At 54.2% G+C, this 26,291-nt stretch overlaps 10 protein-coding genes across 10 annotated transcripts; 7 read left to right on the forward strand and 3 right to left on the reverse strand.

The window, feature by feature from the left end:
* Positions 1-24: 24 nt before the first annotated feature.
* CH63R_09830 (uncharacterized protein) lies at positions 25-886 on the forward strand (the record flags this gene model as incomplete). The annotated part of the gene is made up of 2 exons (XM_018304804.1): positions 25-512; positions 568-886. 2 exons carry the CDS (start codon positions 25-27, stop codon positions 884-886), a joined length of 807 nt encoding a protein of 268 aa, XP_018154228.1.
* Positions 887-966: 80 nt separating this feature from the next.
* On the reverse strand, positions 967-1,967 carry CH63R_09831 (Extracellular alkaline serine protease; the record flags this gene model as incomplete). Its single annotated transcript, XM_018304805.1, has 2 exons — positions 967-1,587; positions 1,644-1,967. The coding sequence occupies 2 exons, from the start codon at positions 1,965-1,967 to the stop codon at positions 967-969; spliced, it is 945 nt and encodes a 314-aa protein (XP_018154229.1).
* Positions 1,968-4,169: 2,202 nt separating this feature from the next.
* On the forward strand, positions 4,170-8,780 carry CH63R_09832 (Protein kinase domain-containing protein; the record flags this gene model as incomplete). Its single annotated transcript, XM_018304806.1, has 4 exons — positions 4,170-5,254; positions 5,364-6,927; positions 6,989-7,702; positions 7,758-8,780. 4 exons carry the CDS (start codon positions 4,170-4,172, stop codon positions 8,778-8,780), a joined length of 4,386 nt encoding a protein of 1,461 aa, XP_018154230.1.
* Positions 8,781-9,306: 526 nt separating this feature from the next.
* On the reverse strand, positions 9,307-10,617 carry CH63R_09833 (Amino acid permease; the record flags this gene model as incomplete). The annotated part of the gene is made up of 1 exon (XM_018304807.1): positions 9,307-10,617. The coding sequence occupies one exon, from the start codon at positions 10,615-10,617 to the stop codon at positions 9,307-9,309; it is 1,311 nt and encodes a 436-aa protein (XP_018154231.1).
* Positions 10,618-11,513: 896 nt separating this feature from the next.
* CH63R_09834 (Carboxylic ester hydrolase) lies at positions 11,514-12,162 on the forward strand (the record flags this gene model as incomplete). The annotated part of the gene is made up of 2 exons (XM_018304808.1): positions 11,514-11,894; positions 11,956-12,162. 2 exons carry the CDS (start codon positions 11,514-11,516, stop codon positions 12,160-12,162), a joined length of 588 nt encoding a protein of 195 aa, XP_018154232.1.
* A 1,852-nt stretch (positions 12,163-14,014) lies between these two features.
* CH63R_09835 (uncharacterized protein) lies at positions 14,015-15,783 on the forward strand (the record flags this gene model as incomplete). Its single annotated transcript, XM_018304809.1, has 2 exons — positions 14,015-14,139; positions 14,454-15,783. 2 exons carry the CDS (start codon positions 14,015-14,017, stop codon positions 15,781-15,783), a joined length of 1,455 nt encoding a protein of 484 aa, XP_018154233.1.
* An 899-nt stretch (positions 15,784-16,682) lies between these two features.
* Positions 16,683-17,291, forward strand: CH63R_09836 (uncharacterized protein; the record flags this gene model as incomplete). Its single annotated transcript, XM_018304810.1, has 2 exons — positions 16,683-16,775; positions 16,845-17,291. 2 exons carry the CDS (start codon positions 16,683-16,685, stop codon positions 17,289-17,291), a joined length of 540 nt encoding a protein of 179 aa, XP_018154234.1.
* Positions 17,292-17,595: 304 nt separating this feature from the next.
* Positions 17,596-18,440, reverse strand: CH63R_09837 (uncharacterized protein; the record flags this gene model as incomplete). The annotated part of the gene is made up of 3 exons (XM_018304811.1): positions 17,596-17,975; positions 18,035-18,094; positions 18,278-18,440. 3 exons carry the CDS (start codon positions 18,438-18,440, stop codon positions 17,596-17,598), a joined length of 603 nt encoding a protein of 200 aa, XP_018154235.1.
* Positions 18,441-20,135: 1,695 nt separating this feature from the next.
* CH63R_09838 (Multicopper oxidase) lies at positions 20,136-21,854 on the forward strand (the record flags this gene model as incomplete). Its single annotated transcript, XM_018304812.1, has 1 exon — positions 20,136-21,854. The coding sequence occupies one exon, from the start codon at positions 20,136-20,138 to the stop codon at positions 21,852-21,854; it is 1,719 nt and encodes a 572-aa protein (XP_018154236.1).
* Positions 21,855-24,478: 2,624 nt separating this feature from the next.
* Positions 24,479-25,194, forward strand: CH63R_09839 (uncharacterized protein; the record flags this gene model as incomplete). Its single annotated transcript, XM_018304813.1, has 2 exons — positions 24,479-25,020; positions 25,071-25,194. The coding sequence occupies 2 exons, from the start codon at positions 24,479-24,481 to the stop codon at positions 25,192-25,194; spliced, it is 666 nt and encodes a 221-aa protein (XP_018154237.1).
* Positions 25,195-26,291: the final 1,097 nt, after the last annotated feature.

Below are 26,291 nucleotides of genomic sequence, written 5' to 3' on the forward strand. Positions count from 1 at the left end.
TATCTGGCGCCAGAATACTCGAACATGGCGCGAGGAGAGGCTTCTGGCAACCTCCTCCTCGGCCATGTCATTCCGAGTCTCAAAGCACTCGACCAGGTCATCAACTCCGACGGCCCGCTTCCGTTTCCCAAGGATATGAGAATCGAGCAGTCGACGATGTATGATATCCAGTGGTCCACGTCCAAGGAATCCGGCATCGAGGCCAGTGCGAAGGCAGACGTCCCCGTCGCGGCAGCAGCTGGTCTCTCGGTCCGAGGAGACGTGGCGCTCGAGTTCCAGAGAGGCGTCGGCGATTCATGGCAGTTCGACCAAGTGGACACACAGACCATCAGGCCGACCAAGAACTACATCCGACAGTGCCTCAAGACGCCACTGGTCGCGGCGCACATCGAGAGAGTCAAGTTTCTGAACAAGTGGAAGCTGTTGATGGTCTCGGGCATCATGATTGCCAAGGGCGCCAGGACCGAACGAAGCGAGTCGAAGGGAAGATTGGCTCACTTCAAGCCTGGGATGTGGGTGTCACTTTGGCCTTCTCAGTTGGACCTGTTGCTAACCAAGTTTTGCTAGGAACATGGCCGAAGTTGTCAGTGCCGAGATTGGCGCTGGAGTCTCTCGAACAACCCAGTCGAGTCTCTCCGCGCAACACGAGAACGATTTCATCTGGGCAGTTCGTCTCACGGAGCTCTCCAAGAGCCCCTTTCGGTCGGATGTCTCTGAAAGGGTCTTGACGAAAGGAGCAACTCTGGGGCTGGATGACGACTTGCCAGATATCGATTCCATCGCTGACGCGGCGGGTGTGCTTGATTATCATCAAATCGAACATGAGACAGCTGACGAAGGTCAGAGGATCTATTTCATCCTTTCAACTGACGAGAATGCGACTTAAACCAAGGGGAATTCGATGACTGTCGGTTCCTCAGACACAGTTTCATAGTAGAATTAGGAATGGGTTGTTATCCAATGATGCTAGAATCTCTCCAGGTAGTGCGCAATTCTATTCATCACGCTCACCCTTGCCTGCTGTATCTCTTCCTCCGATGGATCGTCCGATTGCCAACGTAGATTCTCTGGGAGAAGCTTCCACGGGGCAATACAATGGTACTCCTCGTCCTTCTCCGAGATCCCGCACAAGACTTTCGCCATCCCCGCCTTTTCTTTCAGATCGTTGCAAAGATTGCCGTATGTACCCCCGGCAACGGGATTCTGTTTTGCAAAATCGAGCAAGCGAGCTGCCAGACCACAAGCGATCGCGGTTGAGTACGACGTACCCTTCCGCGTCTCGCCTGTGGAGACTCTGATGTCCTCTCCAAGGATCGCGAAGTTCTCGTATTTGCCGCTCCCGGTGGGGTTGATTTTGCGTGAGTTCTTTGCGCCGGCGTTCGTTGAGAAGACGCTGAACACGCACTCGTTCCAGCGAGCCGGGTACATAACTCCGCTCATGTTGTTATGGTTGGAAGCCGCCGCGAAGACAAGAATATTAGCTGCAAACGCCTTCTTCAAGACCGACTTCAACTCTGGAACCTCGGTTGCGAAACCAATGGCCATACATATGATGTCAACGTTGTTTCTCATTGCCCATTCCAGTGCCTATGAGTCGATCAGGTTAGCCACTCAGCGGAACATAATGAGGCAACCAAGCTTACTCCGATTGTGGCATCCACAGAATTTCTTGTGGCATGGCTCTTTTCCATAACTCTGGCGACGTAAACCTCTGCAGGTTCGCACATCTTGTAAACCAAGTCAACTACGGATGTTCCATGGCCAGTGTCATCGCGCATGTTTTCATCTGGACAGTCCGTGAAGTCTCGATACATCCGGTCCTGGATATCGAATTCCTCAGCAGCTTTCGGCGTTATTCCCGTGTCGAGAACTGCTACCCTTATTTTCTGGTAGTCGTTGTTTTCAGAATCAACACTCAGAACTAAGTTCAAGCTGTCGACCATCTTGAACCAGTCTTCGCTGGTCATTGTCTTGTGCCTAGAAGTCGTTAGAGCACTGGAGTAGACAGGGCATTGGTCTTGAGGATGTACCTTTTGGATGGCCCTCCTCCATTCAATAGAAAGGTGGGCCGAGCACCAACTTCGGAAGAATCCAAATGCATCAAGCTAGTCTTGCGTTTTCGACTATGTGATGCCGGATTACTCTCCCATTTCCGAGGCTCTGGCCTTATCGGCGTGGTCCATGGTCGCAAGTTCTCGTCGAGCTTTAGTATGATTCGGTTGTAAATCCATTCTTTGCTTGGTTCCTTGACTGTGGCCTCCGACCGATATACCTCAAGGCATGCTTGAACGGCGGCAATCACAGTTGACGGGACCTCTCCTTGGACATCCGGACTAATGATGAGATCTCTGAGACGACCGTATCTTTCCCCGTCTTTATGAATGTCTCGGTAAAGTCTTTCCTCCAGATAAATCTCCATCAAAACCTGCGCAAATGACAGCATGCGAGTTTGTGCCGCTTCAACACCTATTTCAGTCGAACCGGGGAGGCAATTCGAATTTTCGGTTTCGGTCAGTCTAGTGGAGAGGTACGGACGCTCCCTGTCCAAAGTCGGGCCGCCTGGTCCTTTTGAATCGAAAGCGAGAAATATGCTGTCGAGGTTCCACTTCCTATTGATCCATGGATCCGGATCAAGATGAACCAAGGCGAGTGAAAGATTCAGACAAAGTGCTGCCTTCTCTGCCGATAGCAAGATGTGCTTTGATGGAAACCTTCGAGATGCTTGCTGATCGATAAGATACCCCAGTGATATTTCAGGCGTGTCCTGCCGGCGGGCAGAGTTGACTCGTTTCCCGGATAGCACGAGTTTGTTCTCCGCCATCTGATGGAGTGTAAGAAGCAGTTGTTCCTGGAACTGTTCGCACTCTCGTAGCAGATAGCACAGGTAATTCTCAGAGTCTTCCACCGTTTTGTTGTCAGTTTTCCTGCCGTGTTCGGGTTAGAATGTGGAAAAAGAAGCAACAGCAATGCACCTACGCCGCAAGCTCGCAATCCGTTTCCTGCCACCGGCAAGTTTGAGAGTTGGAGTCCGAGGAGATGAACAAAAAGAAGCGAGTTGACTGATCATCCACCCCAAAGCTGAGGCCGTTGAGATGAATTCTTGCAGTGTGATCGCGGCAGCACCGCGAATACAGCACCAGAGCGCGATGCAACTGCCCAGAAGCCGTAGCTAATGAGTTGATCACATGGTTAGTCCGCTTGACACCAGGCGCAGGACGCGTTCCACAAAGAGCGACTGCCATCGCTTCAGCTTCGGAAGGCTTTCCACGCAAAGCTTCGAATAGCTCCAGTCCCTTCTTAAAGTCGACTTCCTGCCGTTTTCCCGACTCAAACGACTTGTTCGTTGCTGAGATCCATTCATATAGGCGATCCAGATGATCGGCTGCGGGTGTCTTTTCGTCGGTACCAGCATCCAACTCGCAAAGATCTGACTCGAACGAGATGAGTTCTACCTCGTTCTGAGTTCTCGTATCCTCTATGGACAGTTGGCCCCATGATGCCTCCGATGTTATCCCATCTAGGTAACGTCTTAGAGGTTCAAGGAGACCGAATAGGCGGTGGCTTCTCCAGCTCATGGTCGAAACGAGGTCGACTCAGGGAATTGCTTGGTCATGGTGATTTTGTCCAAACTAACTGATTTAGTGTCCGTGGCGGAAGGACGCGTTTCCAGAGGGAGATGGGAGAGTTCCGAGACTGAAAGGGGGGGGCTCCGGGTCGGCTGCATCAGCCCCTTTTGCAGCGCCAAAGACAGCGGCGTGCATGTCAGCTCATATATGCATGCAGCATGCTGACCACATTTTGATGAAACCAATGAAACTTCATTCATAGGTGCATGCATGTCTTGTGCACTGCAGCCATGCACTTTCAAGCCCGGCTAATGTGATTACCTGCAGGCTCGCAAGAGAGACACTCAACGATTGGATCGCTTGAAAGATAGAAGAGGCAACACGAGAGGTGTGCGTTTGCGTAAGTAGCTTTTGGCGGGCTGAATAGGCGAACTTGCATTGCGACAGGCGAACACACCCCTCTCCTCCCTCACATGATCCATCTAGGACATCGCGGCAACACCAAAGCACACATTATCTCGTTTTCTTGTTCAACTTGAGATTCTTTGCTCGAATTGTCGTTTCTTCCACGCGTCTCATGCATCGTCGTCACCAAATCGCCTCATGCCGATGACAACCGACCCTGGAGGGGGTCTGGGACAATCCCAGGACGCAATCTACAATGCAGCCGTCGCGTGTAGAGACTTGTTCGACTCAACGATCAATCAGATCATGTCTGGTAAACGGCCTTTGAAAGAACTCCAGCAGCGGTTTTGGCTATGGTCAAACAATTCCGGCGTGTTTGCAGAACCCTTTATCTCGCTTGATGCTCGCCTACAAGAACATGAAGAGCCTCGGGCCATGATACTGAGGTTGCTGGGATTGATTCAAAAGAATCTGGAAGCCAGTAAGTGGAAACTCGGAGACCTCAGGAATTGCACAGTTTCGAGGCTGAAATATCATGGATCAACCACAGTGACACGACTTGACGAAGAATTTCATCGAGATGAAACCAACCGAGGACCTGAAGAACAGCTTGAACGATCCCAGGCCTGGTCAGTAGTCGATGGCGAACCAATGACCGAGAACAATCATTTACAGGGATCAATCTTCGGAATATCTGGTGCTCTCGAAAGGTTAACTCGGCTGTCTGTGTTGATATCTAAAGCGTCGCAAAACAACAGATCAGCTCGAGTCGAGGCGTTCAGGGAGAAAAGAAAGATGGACTTCGCTGGTTTTGAAGAGCTCACGAACTTGATTATCAAGAAGAAATATCCGATGATATCCGACTCCCTCAGGTTACAACTGACGAGATCAATTGTCTACCGCAGACAGAGCATCGTGTATCACCAGCATCGGGAGGCCAAGTATCAGAGGGAGCGGACAAAGAACGAAACAGCGACCAAGCACAACACACCCGGAGAGCCGATGCTGGGGACAAGACCAATGCAGCCCACGCAGGCTGCCGCACAGAATCATCAGGAAAAGAGCAATTTCACTGGTTTTACACCTTTAGATGGTTCTGAATTCAACCGGCAAAACGTTGCTCTTGGACAATCCAAGACGGAAAGCACAGCTTCTGTGGGTGCTGCAGATGTCTGTTACCCACGACCGCCTCGTCCCAAGGATGAATCAGTCGGATACATTGACTGTCGTTACTGCTCCAAGAAAGTCGAACGACGGATCTTCGGTACCCCCTCTTTGTGGAGGTAAGAGAGTGTTTTTATTGGTTTGGAGACTGGACAGAAAGTTGCAGAACATTGCACAACCACCTGTATCGGAACATTGTGGCTGAGACTGATTTCAACTGGACACCAGGAAGCATGTTGATGAGGATCTGAAGCCGTTCTTTTGCGTGTCCGAGCAGTGCGCCGATCCAGCTGTCGGATTCTCAAAGTACTCTTCGTGGCGCAAACACATGGAAGAGGAACACGGCACCAACTGGATACAATACAATCATGACCTGCCTCCTCTCGAGAGCAAGTCCAAAAAAGCGCCGGACCATGAGAGCTCCATCTGCCCACTTTGCCAAACACCAGGGGACAGACTGGAAGATGAAAAAACCAGGACCAAGATCAAGCACGAACTCCCACAAAGCACCGCACTTGCTTCCGCACCAAAAGGTTCTAGTCCACGAAAGAACACTGATCGCCGAGTTCATTTCGGAGACGAGCCACAGCTCGGTGGCTACGAAGAAAGGGTTTCCCTCGTCGACGAGCCTGCATACAGTTCGGGTGGTCTCGATGTTGCGCAGAAAATGTTGTCCAGGCACATGGCGGCACACCTACAGACTCTATGTTTCCAGACCCTCGAAGTTGGCCTAGCCGATGGAGACATCTCCAACAATTCCGAGCATGGAAGCGAAAGTCTGAGAACAGATACAGAATCTTCTGGCGGTTTTGATCGAGACTCCTCCAACCTGAGCAATGTCTCACTTCCCTTCAACGAGGACTCTGACCATCTCACTACCGCAACAGACACCCCTAATGCATTTGATCGACTACGTATCGGAAGTCTGAAGTCAGATAACGACGGTCCGTTTGTTGGTGATTGGCTTCGGAACTTGGACGAAGTCTCCATCTCTGCTTCCGAGGGCTTTGATCGTCCTCATTCCAGAGAGGGTGATGATATTGTCTCTCATGAAACGCCAGCTGAGGATATGCGCCCACGTTCCCCTGAAAACCATTTCCCAGGTCTTGAGAATCCAGACATCACGATGCTGTCTGTTCTCGGGAGTGAGAAAGGCGAAGTCCTCTGGAATTTGATTAACGATCGGCTTGTATCAGGGAGCAATGGCCAGCCATTCCTTCCTTTGGACGATCTCGGGAACCTCATTTCCGTGCCGAACGTGCGACAAGCATTGAAAAGTCTCAACATCTACAGCGACCTTGAGGTGGACAAGTACGTCAACGATGTATGCAACACGACGCGTATTGGTAACAGTCAGAAAACATCGAGGAAGAAAATTTTCGCCATCTTGGTTATGATTGACCACGTTGGAGCACTTCTCAGCTTCATTTCAGAGGACTTGTACGACGTTCACCTCCCTCTTGAACTTGAACGAAGACGCGAAAACCGTAACAGAAAACCCGTTTTGTTTTCTAAATCTACTCCAAATGGGGTCATTGTCCGCGTTGAAGGGAGTTGCAGTTGGCAACCCGGCAAGATGCGGGAATTCAACGAAAAACAATGGCGGGTTATGTCTCCATTCTTCGACATGCAATCGGACAAGCCCCATTTGTATAGCCTCGATGTTCGAACTATCCTTCCCATTCTCGAAAAAGATGATAAAATCAAAGCCGAATTTTTTACAAGCAGTGGCAGGATAAAGACAAGCAGTGTCAGGATAAAGATTCATCCTGCGCATCACAACTACCCGCAGGTAAGATGCTAGGATCAGAGAGACAACGGTATCACCTGCGCTGACATGTGGTAATTTTTAGTCTACAAATTCTCATTTCATCACAGAACAGTTGCATGGTCCAGATGAACCCTTGGCTGATCGAGAGCTGCAAGCCCTACAAGAGTTAGGTCGTCAAGACCAAAAGCACTTGCTAAGACTCCTTGCAGCCTACCAGATGACTCCTGGAGGATGTTATTTCGTGTATCTCTGTTCCGACGGCAATCTGCAAGACTTTTGGAAACAGTTTCCAGAGCCAAAACCAGACCATTCTCTTATCAGTTGGTTGGCTGAACAGGCTGCTGGAGTCGCATCGAGTCTTGACTTTGTTCTCAATCAGCCTACCATTTTGGGCGTTTCGGGACAGAGTTCGATGCATGGCAGACGTGTCCAAGTGACCCCAAACAACGTACTCTGGTTTCGAGACAAAACCACAGACGAGGGCATTGCTCAAGGCGGAATACTCCAGATTAAAGACTTCGATGCGGAAGTTCGTGGAGTCTCGGTGACGTACAGAGGCCCGGAGTACGACGTAGCAGGCGAGGAAATCTCTCAAGCTTTCGAGATTTGGCACCTGGGATGCTTGCTACTGCTGTTTATTTTATGGTATCTCGAGGGTCAAAAAGGGGTTGACAGCTTCACTGATGCTCGGCTTGCCGATGAGAGAGTCGATGAAGTCATACGATCGGACATATTCTTCACAGTCTCAGTAAAGCACGGGACAAAGGTGGCTGATCTCAAGCCCTCTGTCAAAAATGTAAGTACATCCATCCATTTCTTCCACTGACATATTGGACTGAATCAAAGAACAGTGTATCCAGCGGCTACATCGACATCCTGAATGCTCTCTATTACTCCATAATATGGTCGACTACATATCGAACCGGTTGCTGTGTTTAGAACCCAAGGAAAGAGACAAACCTTCCGAGGTTGTCAACAAACTCACAGAAATGGCGGAACGTTGCAAAGCGGATAGGGTATATGCCTGCCAAGGTTGTCCTAGACCCCAAAGCAAAACCGAAACCGTCCTGACAGATATCGGGGCCGGCCAGCCAAAAGATGATCGACTTTCATCTCATGCACTGTCACAGAATTCTGTTAAAGGGGAAGAATATTCAATGGACTTGGATGAAGCCCCTGATAGAGACCAGCCCGGTCGAGGCGTGGGGCAGGATAAGAACGGCGATGATGCTGATGACGACGAGATTGAAAATGCTTGGGTCTGGAAACGTCAACGATCCGACAAGGCCAACATAACTCTAGCTTGTCCGTTCTATAAAAAGGACCGCCAGCTCCACGGGAGCTGTTATGGGAAGAGGCTGAGCCGGATCCGTGACGTTAAGCAGCACTTGAGGAGGAGGCACTACATGCCTATCTACTGTCCTATGTGCTACAAGAACTTCTCAGACGAGACGAAGAGGGATAACCACATGCGTGAGATAGCTTGCGAAAGGGGAACTCATCTAGGTCCTATTGGCATCAGCCAGGAACAGCAAGGTGAGCTCAGCAAGAGGGCACCGAGGCAACATACAGAGGAAGAACAGTGGTACGGCATCTTCGACATCCTCTTCCCGGACCACCCCCGGCCGAACTCAGCCTACATTGACTCCAGCGTGATAACCGACGTCCTGGAACTTGGTGGAAAGGGAGAAGAGCATTTGACTACAGAAACTCTGTCTCATTCAAAGGGTCAAGGCGCCATGAAGAGGGGGCTTGATAGCTCGCCTTCTGCTGCAGCATCAGATACGGAAATGTCGAGTACTGCCTTTGTGTCTCCACCTTCGTTGCCGGCAGATACGAAAAGAAGGAAAACACAGCCAGGAGAAGGTTCATGAATTAGTCTACTTTCAAAAGACAAGTCTTTACTCTGTAGAGAGCTACGACTACACTGAGTTACTGTAACGACACTACATCCCAAATGAAGATCGATTAGATACAGCCGACAATGCAACTTCATGATTCGTATCCAGGGCACTGCCAGGGCATGGCATGGCAGAATTTCATGTGGAAAATGACTTTAGAAGTGAAAATAATAGTCGTCCAGTGTGTGCTAATTCGTCTGATCAGAAGTAGCCTTTGCCTACGAGCACCACGTACCTTAATCATGCAATCTTCTACCCTATCATTGCTGGACCTGAGCAGCGTTATTAGCTACGTGGCCCTTGACTCGTACGGGCTCTTCTCCTCCTCAGAAGATATCCCCCCTTCTAATGCCTCCTGAAAATTCATCTCCAGCTCATCGCAGAACACTTTTAGCACTGTGACAATTACTGGCACCCTTGGAACCACAGACAGCCTCTCTGCGCTGCTCGAAAGATTTTCTAGACTTCCTGAGCTCATCTGCCGCTGTTACCGCCGCTCTCAACTGGGAAAGACAGCAGATGATGTACCCGCTGCCAGGGCTGTCTCGTTCTCGGCCCATGCCTCACGGCGGAGCGTTTCGGATCGAATGCGGTAAGTGTCCCGTTGGCCCTTGGAGAGAGCAGACCATCCCGGCTCAACACTGAAGCCCGAGAGGTGCGTGTCCTCCCGGAAAAGGTCGATGGGGCCGCGCGATCGGACAGTTGGTGGCCAGGGCCCAGATCCGAAACGGTCAGCGGGCGATAGAGGAGACGTCATGGGCCATGATGATGGTGATAGAGTGGAGTTAGAAACCCCAGCCCGTGGGGAGGAGGTTTGGAGGGCGGCGAGGTACTCCCTGTTGCGGGCGGCTACCTGTTCGTCTGTCACGTTGCCGAGTTCATGCTCCTCCTGGAGAGAGGCCATGGTGCGGATGATGTCGTGGGGTTGTTGTCCCTGGTCGAGGTGACTTCTCGGCATGGGGGTGTCAGGCTCCGGCATTGAGATAGATTGCAATAGTCCCAGGCTGGGAAGGCCCAGTGTCACAGGTCGCAGCCGGCTCATCTGGTGCATATGGTGTAGCGAAGCAGTCCGAAAGACAACAACATCCAGTCCCAAACGGCCCGATATCAGCTCCACGGCGTGCCCAGCTCCCGGCGCGCCGAAAGAATGCGATCTATCTACTGGGGAGAAGGTCTCATCGTCCGTGGCATGAAAGCTGCGTGCCAGCAGTGCAATCTCATTCTCGTTCAACAGCGTCGCGAACTGCTCACGGTCCACCGCATCCTTTCCCTTGGCGTAGAGCTCGCTGGGCGTGCTGAGTTTCCCGCCGGTGGCGCGTTGGATGTTGGCGCGCACCACGTCCGGCGGCGGCCAGAACAGGACCTGGTGTGTCTCGTCGGGGGTGAGGGAGTCGGGATCGGCGAGCGCTTTGCCTACGACGTCCCCGCGGGTGTTGAGGAGGCTGCGCTCGTCCTGTGTGAGCTGGTCCTGGTGACTCTGTGCCTTGGCATAGAGCGTAAGTGGAATGGTGTCGTCGGCTGATTGCGTGTGTTGTTGCCTGATGGAACGCTCGATGGTCGCGTGAAAAGCAATCTCAGCACGTCGCATGGCTTCTCTCCCTTCGTCCGTGTCGGAGTCTACGTCGACCTCGGGCCAGTGCTCTTCCCGGGTTCCACAGATGGCCTCCATATGTTGCGGTTGTCTTGGGTTGAACTCGATGACATTGTATTGTGAACACCGGACGTTGGTAAACTGCTGTCCTGGGTGGGGATAATAGTAGGGGGCCACACGAGGCAAGCGGGCAGCAACGGCAGTATGAATGTGTTGCATTATCTGCCTAATGATTTGTAGGTATCCCAAGACCTTGCATTTAACATAGTGCTCTGAGTCACAATAGTAAGCATTCCAGTTTCACCTTTGAGTATTACTGCCCCCTTCTTGCTTTCCTGTCATCTGAGTGAATGCCCATTCCTGATCATCTTGAAAGGTTTCAGGACAAGTACAACACGTACTTGTAAGGCCTTGTTTCGAGAGGGCTATTTGATGCTGATCAAAATGATTAATAAACGCATGATCCCTGTTCGGTAATGAGTCCCAATCAATCATAGCAACGCAATCATAGCAACACAAAGACAGGTCAGGGCTGTTGCAGGTGAGTCTGGATGTCAACAAAATGACTCCACAAAACGGTAGCTTCAAGGTCGACTACGGTAGTGAATCTGATACTCGAGCCAGTCTCGTTCTCAACGGCAGTCTTTTTCTTTGATACGGTGCTATCATTGACCTCACGAGACATTGGGGGTGCCCTCCATGGTCAACTCTCTCAAACTGAGCATGTAGACACCTGCATTATTAGATGCACAATGAACGGCCTCCTTCCCTGCGAGAGTTGTGAATAGCCTCCTCTGAGGCAGGCATTGCCAACCTGATTACCCAACAGCCGCTACACTTTGGGACGGAACGTTGGCCTCGGGTTCTACTGCCGCCAACTTCCAGCACTGACGACACCAAAGGTCTCGCCCCTTCCACCTCCAATCGAAATGGTTTCTATGAAGTCGATCCTTCTACTTTCTTATGGAATGAACTGTCAATGGAAGTGGCCACCCTAATCGGCGAGCATCGGTGGCTTTGGAAATAATCCCGCATGTCCGTCTGACATCTCGACACCACCCACATTTCTCTCTCACAACCAATTTCCAATGTACATCGAATTTCAAAACACTGCAATGGCGAATTCGAGCACCGCCAAAGAAGAAGGCGATTGGGCCATCGTCAGCTTCAAAGACCCGTGGCACTTCCCGACGTGTAACGGAATCTCCCCGTTCAGCCAAGGCATCAGCCGCCCTTCCTATGACCCGGCACTGGACCGCTGGTGTCTGTTGGCCGAGGTGACGGACACGGCGTTCTTCTTCAGCGCCCGTGTCATCGCCCGCGACCGCGATGGCAAGGATTTCGTCGTCGGCTTCTATCCAAACAACGCCGATGCCGCCAATCTCAACTTGGGCCAGTTCCACGTCGGCCACACCATCGCCCTCGCGTACCCCAAGCCGCACAAATTCCCCGATGGGTTGTGGGGTGTTCGTGTTGACGAGCTGGACTCCTGTTCAGTGAGTCTGCCGCTCCCATCGCAGCTCTTTCTAGCCAGCGTTACTGACGGCCGTGTCCAAGCTGTTCCCCGTCGGTCTGAACGACCTTCTCCGGATCAACTCGGACCTCTGTGCCTACATCGGACCCAGAGGCACACCCAGGAAATGCCAAGCCTGTGGAAAGCATGACAAGGAGCTCATCACGTGCGGCGTGTGCCAGTTGTACAGTTACTGCAACCCGGTATGGCGGCTCTGTGTGCTCTCGACTGAGACTGTCCTAACGGAGTAAACAGAAGTGCCTGAGAATCGGATGGAGAGACAAGGGACACGAGAAGGCGTGCCAGTTGCTCAAGGACCCGGACTTCAAATCCCTGTTGTTTTTTTGCGTCGGAGAGGGCAAGGAACGCTTCCGGTTTCCACTTTGAAAATTGGTGTTTGGGCTTGGGCGGACAAGCCACTCTGGGGGTTTCTGCTGGGCTGAGAGAGAGCATGGCGGCACCTTGCAGGTGGGCATCTTCGGCATCAAATGATGTGAACCTCAAGTCCTTGAGCCCTAGACCCCGAGCGAGATGAGGAGAAGGGAAGAGGCAAATAGGTTTCTGCAAAAGATTCAAAGTATAGTTACGATGGTTCTCTTGCATGCTGCTATCGGTGAGTTTGAGCTGTGATTCAGAACGGTGAGGTGGAACAGGAAGGCACCTCACCAGGCGGGGAAGGGTTCTGCGTAAGGTCTGATGATGATCTGACTGGCGTTTGTTCCCGGCTCCCGCTCCCGCCTCCCGAGCGTCGCATCCGAAAAGACCCCCACAAGACGTCCGGCCCGGATCCCCGGGTTCCCGTCCCACGAGGGTGTTGACTCAGCCCACCCGCATGAACGGCATACCCTTTTCGCTGATGAACGGGGGGTGAAGGCTGGGCCAGTCTGGGCTCGTTTATCTGATACTCTAGGGGTGAACGTGGCGGGCCTCTTCAATTCCCTTTCTATTCTTGGGAGCAACGTGGGCGCAGTCGACGCGTCGTAGGCTTCTCCACTCATTGGGAGAGTCGAGGCCTGATTTCGAGCTTTAGGGCCGAGAGCCACTGTGACCAATACGCTCCCAAAATTCAACTTGTTGCTTTGGAGAAAAGTGGCCTTGGGCCCAGCATGGGTGAAGAGTCGCAGACATCCTGGTGTCGGATGAACACCTCGTGCTCTATGATAAGTGAAAAAAGCCCCCCTTTGGCTCCAAAAGTGAGGAGTTCCGTGTCTTTCGTGTAGAAGTCGGAGAGATATCCTACCGAGACTCAGGGCTTCCGACACCCGTCAATGCCATCTCACACGTTCAGAATGCGAGAGATGACTCGAAATATTGGAAGTGTTGTGCAGAAGGCCTGCGCAGAAACCCGATCGAGACTGATGACCGCCTCACACTGAGTAGATATTGGATCATCTGCAGCGTTGGAAAAACCCCGCTTCGTCTACTTAAATATTGGCTGCTGCTGTCAAGCCGAGTTGACCCATCGCCAGGAACTGCTTGAAAACCAGACACAGCATTGGCTGATAAGCAGTCACAAGCCCAAATAATGCATGATGCATCACATAAATGTGCAAAAAAAAAGTCGCCTTGTTTGTTGTCAAGGCAGACCAGCCCATCACGTCTCCCGCCCCGGTTTGCCGTGTGCCCCCCGAGGTTGCCTTATATCGATGGTGAGCATCATGGCTTTGCATGGTTCGCCCATCTTCCTCCTCGTGGTTTAACCATGTCCAGGCCCCATCCCATATGCACGGTACTTTCTCGTGAGTGGTGAGATCCCCCCATCCCTCTCACCACCCCCTTGTCGAAGAGACTCACAGCCATTGGACGCTTTACCATCCTCACCATGCACCTCGTCGTTGGCAACCCTCGTTAGGCTTCGAGCCGCTCCGTTGTGCCCGTCGCACAATTCATAAACCATGTCGACGCTCGCCGCCGCCTCTGAGACGGCTTGCGTTCACCGCTTTTCCACCCCCCCCCCCCCCCCCACCAGCCGCCGCCGCTCGCCCTCCTGACTCTCGTCAGATAGTTCCCCGTACTCCCCGTGCGCGGCCATTGTGCGCCGCTGCCGACGACCGTTCCTTTTCGATAGTATAGTTCCGATCGGACGTGAGCCCCGCATCTATCATGCCCGTGCCGCCGACCGCAGAGGAGTGGGAGAGCTACCGGCCGCTCATTGCGGAGCTGTATACCCGCCGGACGCTCAAGGACATCAGGGCGCAGCTCAAGGACGTTCATGGATTCCACGCGACGTGAGCCCTCCACCGGCCATGGTGATCAAAAGTGCATGATGCTGATGGCACGCCAGGGAGCGTATGTACAAGGGGAGGTTGAAGTCGTGGGGCATCGAGAAGAATAAACGGCATAATCGAAGGCCGCCGCCGCCGCCGCCAACGCCGCCAAAAGAGAGCGCGCGTACTCCTCCTAGTGCCGTAGCGTGTCAGTCGAGGCCAACGATCATCACGACACCGAGCGACGATTGTCAACACCGTAAAGAACCGCGGGCTCCCCAACCTTCGTCTCAGTCCCCATTCGCGTTGACCCCAGTTGCATCACCCTACCCCAGGGACGACGGGCTAGAGACCCGCTCCACGACTTGCATCGGCACGCCGCAGTCGTTCCCACCAACGCCAGCGACAACACTGGGGTACAGGTCGCCCAACGTATACGACCCGGGGGACGCGAGCGGGGACCCGGAGGTGCTGTGTAAGGAGATTGTGAACTTTGCCATCTCGATCCTGTCGAACCTAGTTCCTGGACGACCCCCTGGCACCGGCTTCGAGGACTGGACGCCGACGGACGACCATCTCGCGATATACCGGACACTGCAGGACAAGCTCAAGTACGAGAGCCAGATCAGGGGATGCTTCGTAAACAACCCGTTGTCGGCGTCCATCCCCGATTTGAGGCGGGACGTCAAACTCCTACTCGACAACTTCCATGAGGCGGTGCCGATCGGCATATTGAGCACCATCAACCAGTCGCTGGACCACCATGCCATCCAGCAACTGGCGAGCTGTCTCGCGACATCGTCCCTAGAGATGCCGAGACCGAACTACGACTTCATCCGTCTGGCACACAGTCTCCGACATCTCCTGGCCATGACGACGTTTGAGAGCTTCCAAGGGCTGATGGACCGCATCTGCGAGGAGCTCGAGGGGAAAGTGAGAAAAGTGCTCGGACAACGGAGCTTTGTGACGGTCTTCCTGGTGTTCCTCCTCAACTCCAAGAAGGCGAAGAGCAAACAGCAGCTAGATAACCAGATCCTGAGCATGGCGATGGGGAGAATGTCACACGTCAAGGCCTGTTACGGACACGACGCTTTGCTGGTCGTGCAGTTCAGCCAATTCATCATCGGCTACCGTAACCTCGCCAAGCCGGAGGGACAGTTCGACAAAGACGTCCTCGACATGGCGGAGGAGTGCTACAACCGCTCCGAGCAACACCTGAGAGAGCAAGAAGAGACCCGGGCGGCCAGCTACGCCGCCATCACGGACGCCAAGTCGCACCACGGGAAAAGCTGCTCCCTGCTGGCGGACTGCCGGTATTCCCAGGGCAACGAATACGCCGCGCATCGCGCGGAGCTGCACGACTGGTCCCGCAGGCTGCTGCTGATGGCGATCGGGTGCCACGTCGACGGCCCGATGGGCACCCTTCCGCATTACGAGCGACAGAAGCAGAAGCTGGAGAGCTGGTGTCACGAGGCGGGCGACACTGCGAGGCTGCGGCAGCTCAAGGATATCGAAGAGCTCATCCGGGGCAACGAAGAGCGCCCGAGGGACGGGCCTCTGCTCCCGAGGCTGCAGGCGCTGGTGTCTGAGCCACCCGGGCAGGGGTTAGGGTCGCAGATCGGAACCGAAAAGGGACAACTCGTCGACGGGAAACCCGATCGGTGAGGACCAAGCCGGACTGGATGGTAAGAAGAAGGGAGGCTGGGCGGGCCGATTCTGGATGGCGAGATTCGCGACAAAACGCCAAAAAAATGGTGTCATATCAGTGGGAACATCACGATGTGCTCCCCTCTCTCTCACCCTAGGGGAGCGTACCTTGAAGAGCCCCGTTGGGCTCGTTGCGGGCTGCGAAAGATGGAAGATTCACGAAGGAGCTTGATACGCTGTTTGAACCAAGCTGCACGGGCTTGTGTGGTAGAGTGAGATATTCTGTACGTCATACCAGCTCTGTTCTCCGTCTTTTACCCCATCTCGGTGGGATGTGGAGAGGGACAGGGCGGCGCGGCCAAGGCGAGTTCACCGAACCCCCCACCGAAACTCACCGAGACGGGCCGGATCAGAACGTCCGTATCACGGCGCCGGCCACCCCCGTGGCGATCGGATCTGCCCATCTCCAAAACTTTGCCCACCCAAAACACTGGATCCCGCATCAGATTTTCGGTCTCGACTTGGCCACCGCCGCGCTGCGATTCCTACCTTTTTTGTTTTTGAACCGGGTTAACCTGACATCATCCAAGTGTCCCCTCCCACCATCTGCTTCACTCTCTTTCTTCTCCACGGAAAAAGTGGCGCTGTTATCTCATCCCCCTCGGCCGTGATGTAATCCTCCATGTGACATCATACGCACCTCACCTGCGGCTCTCGCCATTTGGCGTTTCTGGCCGACCGACATTGACATACTTAAAGCGGACAGTAACAGCCGGAAGAAGAGGGCTTTCTTGTATCAATCAACACAGCTTCTACAAAGACAACCCAAAGAGATACCCATCATACACGACCAGAAACTCCATTTCCCACTTACCATATACAAAATCACAAGTCAGAAAACGACACAACCGCACAAGATGTCTGTCAACCGTAACGTCGAATCCGTCAACAACAAGCAGGGCGAGTTCCACCCCAGCGTCCCTCGCTCCGAGCCCCTCACCACCAAGGGCGTAAGTTTTTCCAGTCCCCAATGCCGTCACAAACAACAGAGCACATATAATTCTAACATGGATAACCAGCACGCCCCGGGAACCAAGGTCGGCAACGACGCCTACCCCGAGTTCCACGCCCAGGCCTACCCCGCCGGCACCGCGCCCAGGGAAAACACCTTCCAGCCCAACGCCCAGGAGACGCCCGGCCAGGCCCTGAACCCGGAGGCGACGACCTACACCGCCGCGAACGACTTCCCCGGCGCCACGAGCGCCGACGTGCACACCGGCCTCGGCAAGCCCGTGCAGGGCCAGACGAGCGCCGAGCTGCACGGCGCCAACCTCGGCCGCCGCGACCGTGAGAGCGCGGGGCTCGAGGGCGTCGGTGCCTCGGGCAAGGACAACTTCCGCGAGCGCCGTCTCGACGTCGGCGTCGAGCCGGACTCGCGCGGCAAGACGAAGAACGCCTCGGACGTCCCCGGTGCGGAAGAGCGGTTGCCTGCCTCTGCTGAAGAGGTTGCCAGCGAGCGCCGCTAAGGGATCCTCCTTTTTTTTCACGAACTCATGTATTATTACCCTTTGTAACGTCACGAGAGGAATGGCTTTTAGCGTCGAGTGATTAGGCATGGAATGCTTTACAAAAGTCTGAACAAAAACGTTTCACACCATTTCAATGTTTTTTTGTTTTGCTCAAGTACCGTTTGTTGTTGATGCCTTGTGGCCGATGTGAAAAAGAGAAAGAGACCCTCAAACATGCCTCAAACAAATGTGCAGCATTTTCAGATCCCAATACACACCCGCGCCCCCCCCCCCCTGTGGACAAAAGGAATAGAAACCCCCCTCAAGCACCACGGGCCTTGGTCTTGCTGGCGCGGGAGGGCGGCGTCTTCTTGAGCGTGAGGACGACCTTGCCCTCCGTCGCGTCGCCGCTCTCGTTCCACTTGAGCGAGTAGATGCCGTCGACCGAGCTGGGCGTGGCATACCACATGGACTCCATGCCGCCGGTGCTGCTCTCGACGAAGATGAAGGTGCCGTAGAAGACGAAGCCGCTGGTCTGGCGGTCGGAGGAGGTGGTGTTGGTGTTCACGAAGCCGACGTCGTGGTCCGAGGAGCCGTCGGTGGGCACGGAGAAGGTGAGGTTGGACCAGCTGGGAGGCGTGGTGGTGTTGAGGGCGGTGGTGTTCGGGGCGCCGAGCCAGACGTTGTCGTCAGTCGGGGTGACTTGGGGGAGGAGTTTAGCATGCAACCACATCGAAAGGGGGACTCGGGTAGCGACTTACAAATCACGGGCGCCGCGTTGGAGTCGTTGAACTTGGTGTGGTCGCCAAAGTAAGCGTCGCCTTGGCACAGGTTCAATGTTAGCTTAGAGAACTACTTGAAAAGGGAATTCGAAACCCGGGCTGGACGGGTTATCAGAAGACAAGAAAAAGAAAACAGGAAGAAGACTCGAGGAGCAACTGGAGTCTCTCACGAAACTCCGCTACCCCCCTCCTCTCAGACACAAGTTGCAAAACCAGCCTTACTACCTCCTGCAGAGAACATGGAGAGACCGCCGATGCCAGTGCCGTAGGCGTAAATCTGGAACGGGCTGCTGTTGTCCCTGGCCGCGGCGCGCGACTGGATTTCCGAGGGGGCCGCGGCCGCGAGAGTCGCCAACGACAACAGAATGGTACCGATGGACTGCATATTGATAATGGGTGATTGATTGGGTTGTCAAGAGTCAAAAGATGTCAAGAGTTGAAGATGGCTAAACGATTGACTAGGGCTGTAAGAGACTCGAAGGGAGACGATGGACTGAAGGAGAGTTATCGTGTTGGTGTTGGAAGAGCCGGAGTAGTGTGGGGGGGTCCCGAGAAACCAAGCGGAAGAGGGGGGGACGCTGGTTAAATAAGAGCGAGATCAAGTGATGCAATCCGGATCATCCGTGAGTGGTGAGTGGTTACCGGTATCGCCTGGTTGCTTCGCTCGAGGAACGACTAATACCGGCACCACCACATTACGCCTGAGATGGTTGCCTTTCCCCCCCTCCTTTGTCTTCTGTGATTACAAACAGCAACTACAGACCAAATCAGGTTGCAATCAGTCAAGTCCCGGCGTGTCCACCGTAATCATCGGTGGAGAGGGGTCCCTCCTATTGCTCCTCATCGGTCATGGCCGTCCGGCATCTGTCAAGAATCTTGGCAGGGATAGGAGACGGGGAAAAGCCGTCGGCCAACAAGAAATCGCCGGGTGCTGCTGTTTTGCGACGAAACCTGGGACGACCCCGGGAGGGAGTGCCTGTCAAGCGTGTTTCGTTTCGGCATGTGGGATGAACTGGACCTGGGCGAGGCCCGGGAATTGTGGGCTTTCCCGGAAGTTTGATGCATAAGGGAGACATTATAGGTCCGTTACATCACGTCTTGTCGTTAAAGGGGGCCGACTTTCTTGCAAGGGACCGCGTAAGGCGAGGAGGCTTCGCAAGGGGACGACGAGTACACAACCCCTGGGTTGCCGTACACGGTTTGACGGCCTATACCGGCGAGCGGGGGAGGACGAAGGTTTCTAAATCGGGCAAGACTTCAAGGATCCGTCAGCCGTCTTGGCGCCCCTTGGATCCATCCACTCTTACGGCCAGCCAGCCGGAGACACCGGCCGTAGACGGCTCTACCGACTGACTGCCTCTATTGTCTTTACACTCGTAGATTAGGTCTACGGCGGGGCTCTTTCTCTACGAGTTACAGCTTGACCCCTGTCAACGCCTCGCACGGATGCATAATACTCAGCCGCTTGCGAGTCAGCCCAACTACGATACGCGATCCACGTACCCTCTTACGACTTCGAGTCCATGGAGCCAGCCGCGCATGGATCAGTAAGGGGTCTGTCTCAAGAAACGATCCATTCATCAACAAGGGCGGGCACTATCACGACATGAGATAGTGACTCCTCCATCATCACGGCGGAGTCCATCCAGTCCCTCATTCGCTCGATGTATTGACGATCTCTTGAGGGGCAGATGCGAGCTGTGGACGGCCATGGGTTGTAGGACAGCTTCGCATTCGGTTCCAGAATAGGATCAAAGTTGTCCCAAAGGGGGAAACCTCCTTGTTGAACTTCAATGGGGTAATAGAGTTTTTAGCCTCGCGAGCTACAGCTCGTGCCGTCAGCCGTCCGCGAAGCCAAGTCTAGTTGTGGCATACTTAAACTATTTGCCGTCCGTTGCTTGTTTGATGACATCCTCATTCGCTCGCCATCCAGTACAGTTTAGCTGAGCTTTCATTCGCTACAGTCTTTCTCTTTTCTTCCTTCTCTCTCTCTCTCTCTCTCTCTCTCTCTCTTACTGTGTTCCAACTCGTGTCAAACAGTCATTCACTCACTTTTCTCTTGGCACACACCAACATCATCATGTATCAGTCCTTACTCGTGGCCGGCGCTCTCGCAGCGTCCGTGGCCTCTGCCTTGCCGTCTCTCGGCTCTCTCCCCGAACCCAAGTTGTTCCCTCGTGCTGCCTGCAGCGGCAACACCGCCAGCACGAGGAGCGAGTGGTGTGACTACTCCGTCGACACCGACTACTGGACCGAGGCCCCCGACACCGGCGTCACGCGCGAGTACTGGCTCGAGCTGACGGACGTCACCGTGGCCCCCGACGGCGTCTCCCGCTCCGCCATGGCCGTCAACGGTTCCATCCCCGGTCCTACCCTCTTCGCTGACTGGGGCGACACCGTCACGGTCCACGTCACCAACTCCCTGACGTCGTCCAACAACGGCACCAGCATCCACTTCCACGGCATCCGCCAGAACTACACCAACCAGAACGACGGCGTCAGCTCCATCACCCAGTGCCCTACCGCCCCCGGCGACTCCATCACCTACACCTGGAAGGCCCTGCAGTACGGCTCGACCTGGTACCACTCCCACTTCGCCCTGCAGGCGTGGCAGGGCATCTTTGGCGGCATCGTCATCAACGGCCCTGCCACGGCCAACTACGACGAGGATCTCGGCATGCTCTTCCTCAACGACTGGGACCACCAGACCGTCGACGAGCTCTACTCCACCGCCGAGACCAGCGGGCCCCCGACCCTCGACACCGGCCTCATCAACGGCACCAACGTCTACGGCGACGACGACTCGTCCTCCCAGACGGGCTACCGCTACAACGTCACCTGGACGTCCGGCACGTCCTACCGCATGAGGCTCGTCAACGCCGCCGTCGACACCCACTGGAAGTTCTCCATCGACAACCACACCATGCAGGTCATCGCCTCCGACCTCGTCCCCATCACCCCTTACGACGCCACGGTGCTCGACATCGGCATGGGCCAGCGCTACGACATCATCGTCACGGCCGACCAGGCTGACACGGCCGACACCTTCTGGATCCGCGCCATCCCTCAGGCGGCCTGCTCCGACAACGACAGCACCGACAACATCAAGGGCATCATCTCCTACACGGGTACCATGACCACCCCGACGACCACCGGCTACTCCTTCACGGACAGCTGCGACGACGAGACGGACAACCTCGTCCCCTACGTCTCCAAGACCGTCTCGGACGCCAACTGGGACGAGCTCGAGAGCGCCACCGTCGGCAAGAACACGGCCGGCCTCTTCAAGTGGTACCTCAACAGCACCAGCATGCTCGTCGACTGGGCCAACCCGACCCTCGAGGCCATCGTCAACGGCACCACGAGCTGGGACACGGAGGAGGCCGTCATCGAGCTCAGCGAGGCCGACCAGTGGGTCTACTTCGTCATCGAGACCACCCTCGCCGTCCCGCACCCCATCCACCTGCACGGCCACGACTTCTTCGTCCTCGCCCAGGGCACCGGAACCTACTCGAGCACCTCCGTGACGCTCAACACCGCCAACCCGCCCCGCCGCGACACGGCGATGCTGCCGGCCTCCGGCTACCTCGTCATGGCCTGGGAGACGGACAACCCGGGCGCCTGGCTGATGCACTGCCACATCGGCTGGCACACGTCCGAGGGCTTCTCGATGCAGTTCGTCGAGCGGTACAGCGAGATCGCGGCCATCACGGACAACACTACCCTCACCGACACGTGCAGCACGTGGACCACCTTCCAGGAGGAGTACTCGATCGAGCAGGAGGACTCTGGTGTCTGAAAGGGGGGTCTATCGGGCAAGGGATTTGGGTGGTGGAGGAAGCATTCGTGGCGCCAGCGTGGTGTGTCTTAACCGTCTCGAATACAAAGGGCTTGGGCGGCGAACATCGGTTTGATTTTTTTTTCGTGCTACATACTACAAGGCTCTTATCGCGAAAAGAGCTACAAATGTTATCGTTTTTAGGCAAAACCCGGATGTACACTGGAACGTCTGCCCGTGACATCTAAAATGCTGGGAGTGATAGACTGGACGAGACGTCCAAGTATTATCTATAAACAATACCAACTTTTGTCTTCTAATCTCTTCACAGATGCATGCAGTAATTCACAGCAGCTTGGACTAAGTTGTAGGTGTGATGTATTAATAGCGGCTATCGGCAGCACTAATGCCGAATCCTACCTCGGTACATCCTTGGCGCCTTGGCTTTTCATCTATTATATGTGTTTGGATATTTTCACGAGTTTTTCTGCTTTCTTTCTGGGTCTTTGAAGCTTTTGGCATCCATCTTGTCGCTTACCGTGTGCCGTCTGTCTTGGCACATTGCCTGGAAATGCTTGACAAGGGCATTGAGATCTACAGGAGATGGCAATAAAGGAATTGGAAGTAGATGGCAGGATAAAACCTGTAGCATTTTCTCGCCGCTCGATAGTTGGGCTGTCCTGGGCGGCATTAACTAACGTCAATAGCCCGCGCACATAAGGAAAAGGTCAAGATATCCACGCAGACTTGTAAGAGGAGTACGCCAATGGCCCGGAAAGCAAAATTTGAGGTATACTAGACTGTTCTCAATGCACAGCCTTGTGGAACTCCATGTTTGTACAAGGTCTCCACCTTCGGTTTGTACTCAAGGTGTAACATTACATTGCTACCCCTGTTTAGTAGCTGGTCGTTCAGCCTGAATTGTGTAGTCCCGTTCGTAAGCTGCGAATGGGCAGTGGACTGGACCGATGATCACCATTTCCGGCCCAACGTTCAGCCTCTGAAGTAGTGTATTGTTGACCAACCTACCTTTTCTGAGAAATCTATTCCAGTCTTGATGACGAAACAGCCCGTTCTTTTCCCATATATCATCCAGACTATAACCAATACGTACGTCCACACGTGTGTGGTCTGCAGCTTTACCCATCGCCGGGATTCTTTCAGCCCTTGAGGCTTCGTCATCACCGAGTCGTCAACAATGCTAACGGACCACAATTTCCACATAGGAGACGGTCCCAACACGCGGGGTAGCCTGCCTCCGTCACAGCCCTCAGCGACGCTGCTCGAGTCAAACGCATAATCTAGAGTTATCAAGCGTTGTTCCTACATTATAGACAGGGCATACATCTGCAATGTTGGCAGGGTTCCCCCTCGACGGGCTTCAGCTCTCCCCGCCAGGTAAGAAACCGGTTAAGGGGGAGGAAGCAAGCATACTTTCGGAACGTTTCTGCCGTGGCGCGACAGGCTATTCCAGGGCAGCCAGCATCTCAACCGAGTTCACCTTGCGGTCTAAACTCCCCATTCGGGAGAGGCACCGCCGCGAGTTACCTAAAAATGCCACCCTGTCTGAGGGGTATCCGTGCCTCAGGACCACTCAGCGTCACCTAAAAGGGGAAGCCTGACAAACAGGCCCGAGATATTTATGGATACGCCCCTGGATCTCAATCGGCTCTCCCAGACAGGAACCCTTCTGGAATGTGGGGGTGGATTAAGTGTCGGGAGCCGCAAAGCTTGGGTGGCATAGGAAGCAGGGGGTATCCCCGTACTCTGACAGGCACCCCGGACAAATCCTCCACCGCATCTGCCGGCACTCATCGGTCGACGTGGCGGCCAGGCAGTGTTGGTTTGATGGTCGAGCCTCACGATTGAAGTCGGAATCTGCCTCCAGTAAACGTCACAGCTGCCGACGAGGTCATGCTCTTGACCATCGCATGATTAAGGTGCTGGCTAATTGAGTGAGGGGTGGCCATTAGCCGTGCTGTCGTAGGCAATGTTACAGCTACACGTCACGGTTGATACAAAGCTCAAGTCGTTGTGGCCCCCGGACATCTTCCATAGCGAGGAAAAGTCTAAGTTTAACGCTTTTCCCTGTTTCTTTGGCGAGAACGCCGAGAAGGTCCTCCCCGTCGCACGGAAATGCCGGACAAGCTCTTTGAAACGCCCATGTTGTTTGCCCACATCGCGGGTTGAACTACACCTGCCATCACATGAGGCTGTGAACATCAATCATGCCACCTTAGGAGAGAACATCAGAGTGATGAAACCTTCTCCATGTTTTTCGGAGGCTTCTCCCTGAACATAGTGGTATTCGGACTGTCGATCATCTGCTTGTCCACGCGTTCGGAAGGTCGGCTGTGTAGATACATTGGAGATGCGTCGTAAGAAACTCCCTCACGTCTCCAGCTTGTCACGATCGTCAGTCAGCGTCTAGTCAGTCAGGTCGTCGCAATACGTTCTCATCAACAATACAAAAGCTGTCGTCCAACCCCCCGATAACCCATCTCTTCTTTCCTCATCCTCAACAATCAGTTCACATCCAACCACCCATAAGAATCTTTCTCTTTCACCATCACCACCACCACCACTTTCACTCAAATCAAGCCACAATCTTCACATCCGTTAGATCACCACTACCACAATTGAAAATGCAGACCTTTACCATCGCCACCATTCTCGCCATCGCCGCCGCCGCCCAGGCCGGCCCCCTTGCTATTCGGGACGTCTGCAACTCCGCTCCCTCAGGCCCTACTACTGCCAACGTCAGCCCGCGCTCACAGCCGTCCGCCGCTACTGCGGAGGCTTGCCAGAAGCTTTGTGAGGCCGACGCCGGCTGCCAGAGTTTTGTCTTCGGCCTCCCGGAATCCGGCACCACACCCCTGTGCCAGCTCTACGCCGTGCCCGCCTCGCAGGTCCCCAAACAGTCCAACGCCAACCTGATGGTGTTCGACAAGGCCTGCTCTGGCGTGCCCACGACAGCCCCGACCAAGGCCGGCAGCGATAACAACGGCAGCACTGGCGGTAACGACAACCAGAACGGCGGTCAGCAGCCCAAGAAGCGCACCAACGTCTGCGGCGCCGCCCCCGTCGGCCCAGCGACCAGCAACCCCACTCCTATTCTGAGCAGACAGGACATCACCGATCAGGATGCCTGCTTGGCTCTTTGCAAGCAGACCACAGGCTGCCAGGCGTAAGCGACTTCTGCCTCTCGTATTTGACACAAACTGACACGATTGATAGCATTGAGTTTGGCAAGCCTTCCGCCAACGAGCCGGTCCAGTGCCGGCTGTTCGACACCCCGGCGTCTAACCTTCCCGCGCCTACCAACGGCCAGACATTCGTCGCCTTCGACGTCGGCTGCTGAACGCCTTGCCAATCAGTGACAGGCGATGGACGGCACTCTTATAACCCGTGCAAATGACATGCAACTATTCTCAGGGTAGGGTAGTCACTGTTTTGGGTTGAGGTTTTGAGATTTGAAGGGGATTCACAAGATACACTTGTTATGAACAATGGTATTCCGACTTGATCATGGTTAGAACCCTCTTTTAGCTCGGCATTACCTTCAGATTTTCGCAGTCAGCCATTAGCTTGGACACAGGAAAAGACGTAGAACAACAGAAATAAGATACTTGGTGAAGTAGGCAATCATAAAAATGTATTGCAGTGTGGAAGCTTGACTGTGCCTATGTCACGAGGAGATTTATAAGGCGTTAATTGCTGACTAGAATTAACGGCGTCTTTTTTTCGCGACAGCCTACTAGATGTGATTAAAATTTCTATGCTTAAACAACTTGGTCTCACAGGAGGACCGCCTTCTCAAAATGCCGTCCGGCATGCGAAGGGTAATGCTTTCAGCTATGAGATTTCGATTGGTTGTTCCCAAAAAATTGGGAAATTTTTTGTTCAATTTTGGATCCAAACAGCATCGACAGTAGGCGGCCTGTCGACGGCGACGGGATTCGGGGGTTATGGAGACGGTGACGGGGCCGAAGTGGATCCCAGCGCCCCGCTAAACGCCGCATATCGGTCGGCTTGACCAAATGTCAGAGCGGCACATGCACGCCGCCGCCACTCTCCTGGATGCGCGGAGAAACAAGATTTTCGGAGAGTTGGCGAAGCGTGGGGGGTTCGTCTTTAGAGTTGCCAAGCATGGCCAAGTTATCTAACAAACATCCACCGGCCGATACCACATTGGGGAAGTTGGGGGGACTTTGGGAGCCTTGAGAGGGGAAGCTAGAGACCCAGTCGGTGATGTCGCCATTGACTTCGACATGTCGTGATCCCATTCGGCCAATCAGAGAAGAAGCAAATGTGTTTCATCATCCACCTCCGCTGGCGCAATCCACCCGGCAGTGACGACCTGCAACGGCAGCTAAACGATTAAGGGAATGAGGCACTGGGGAATGTCATCATGGATTGATGATGCCATGCGGGCCTGGCAACACGGCAGTCGAGAGA

The sequence above is a fragment of the Colletotrichum higginsianum genome, assembly GCF_001672515.1.
Source record: "Colletotrichum higginsianum IMI 349063 chromosome 7 map unlocalized unitig_7, whole genome shotgun sequence".
NCBI classification, from domain to species: Eukaryota; Fungi; Ascomycota; class Sordariomycetes; order Glomerellales; family Glomerellaceae; genus Colletotrichum; species Colletotrichum higginsianum.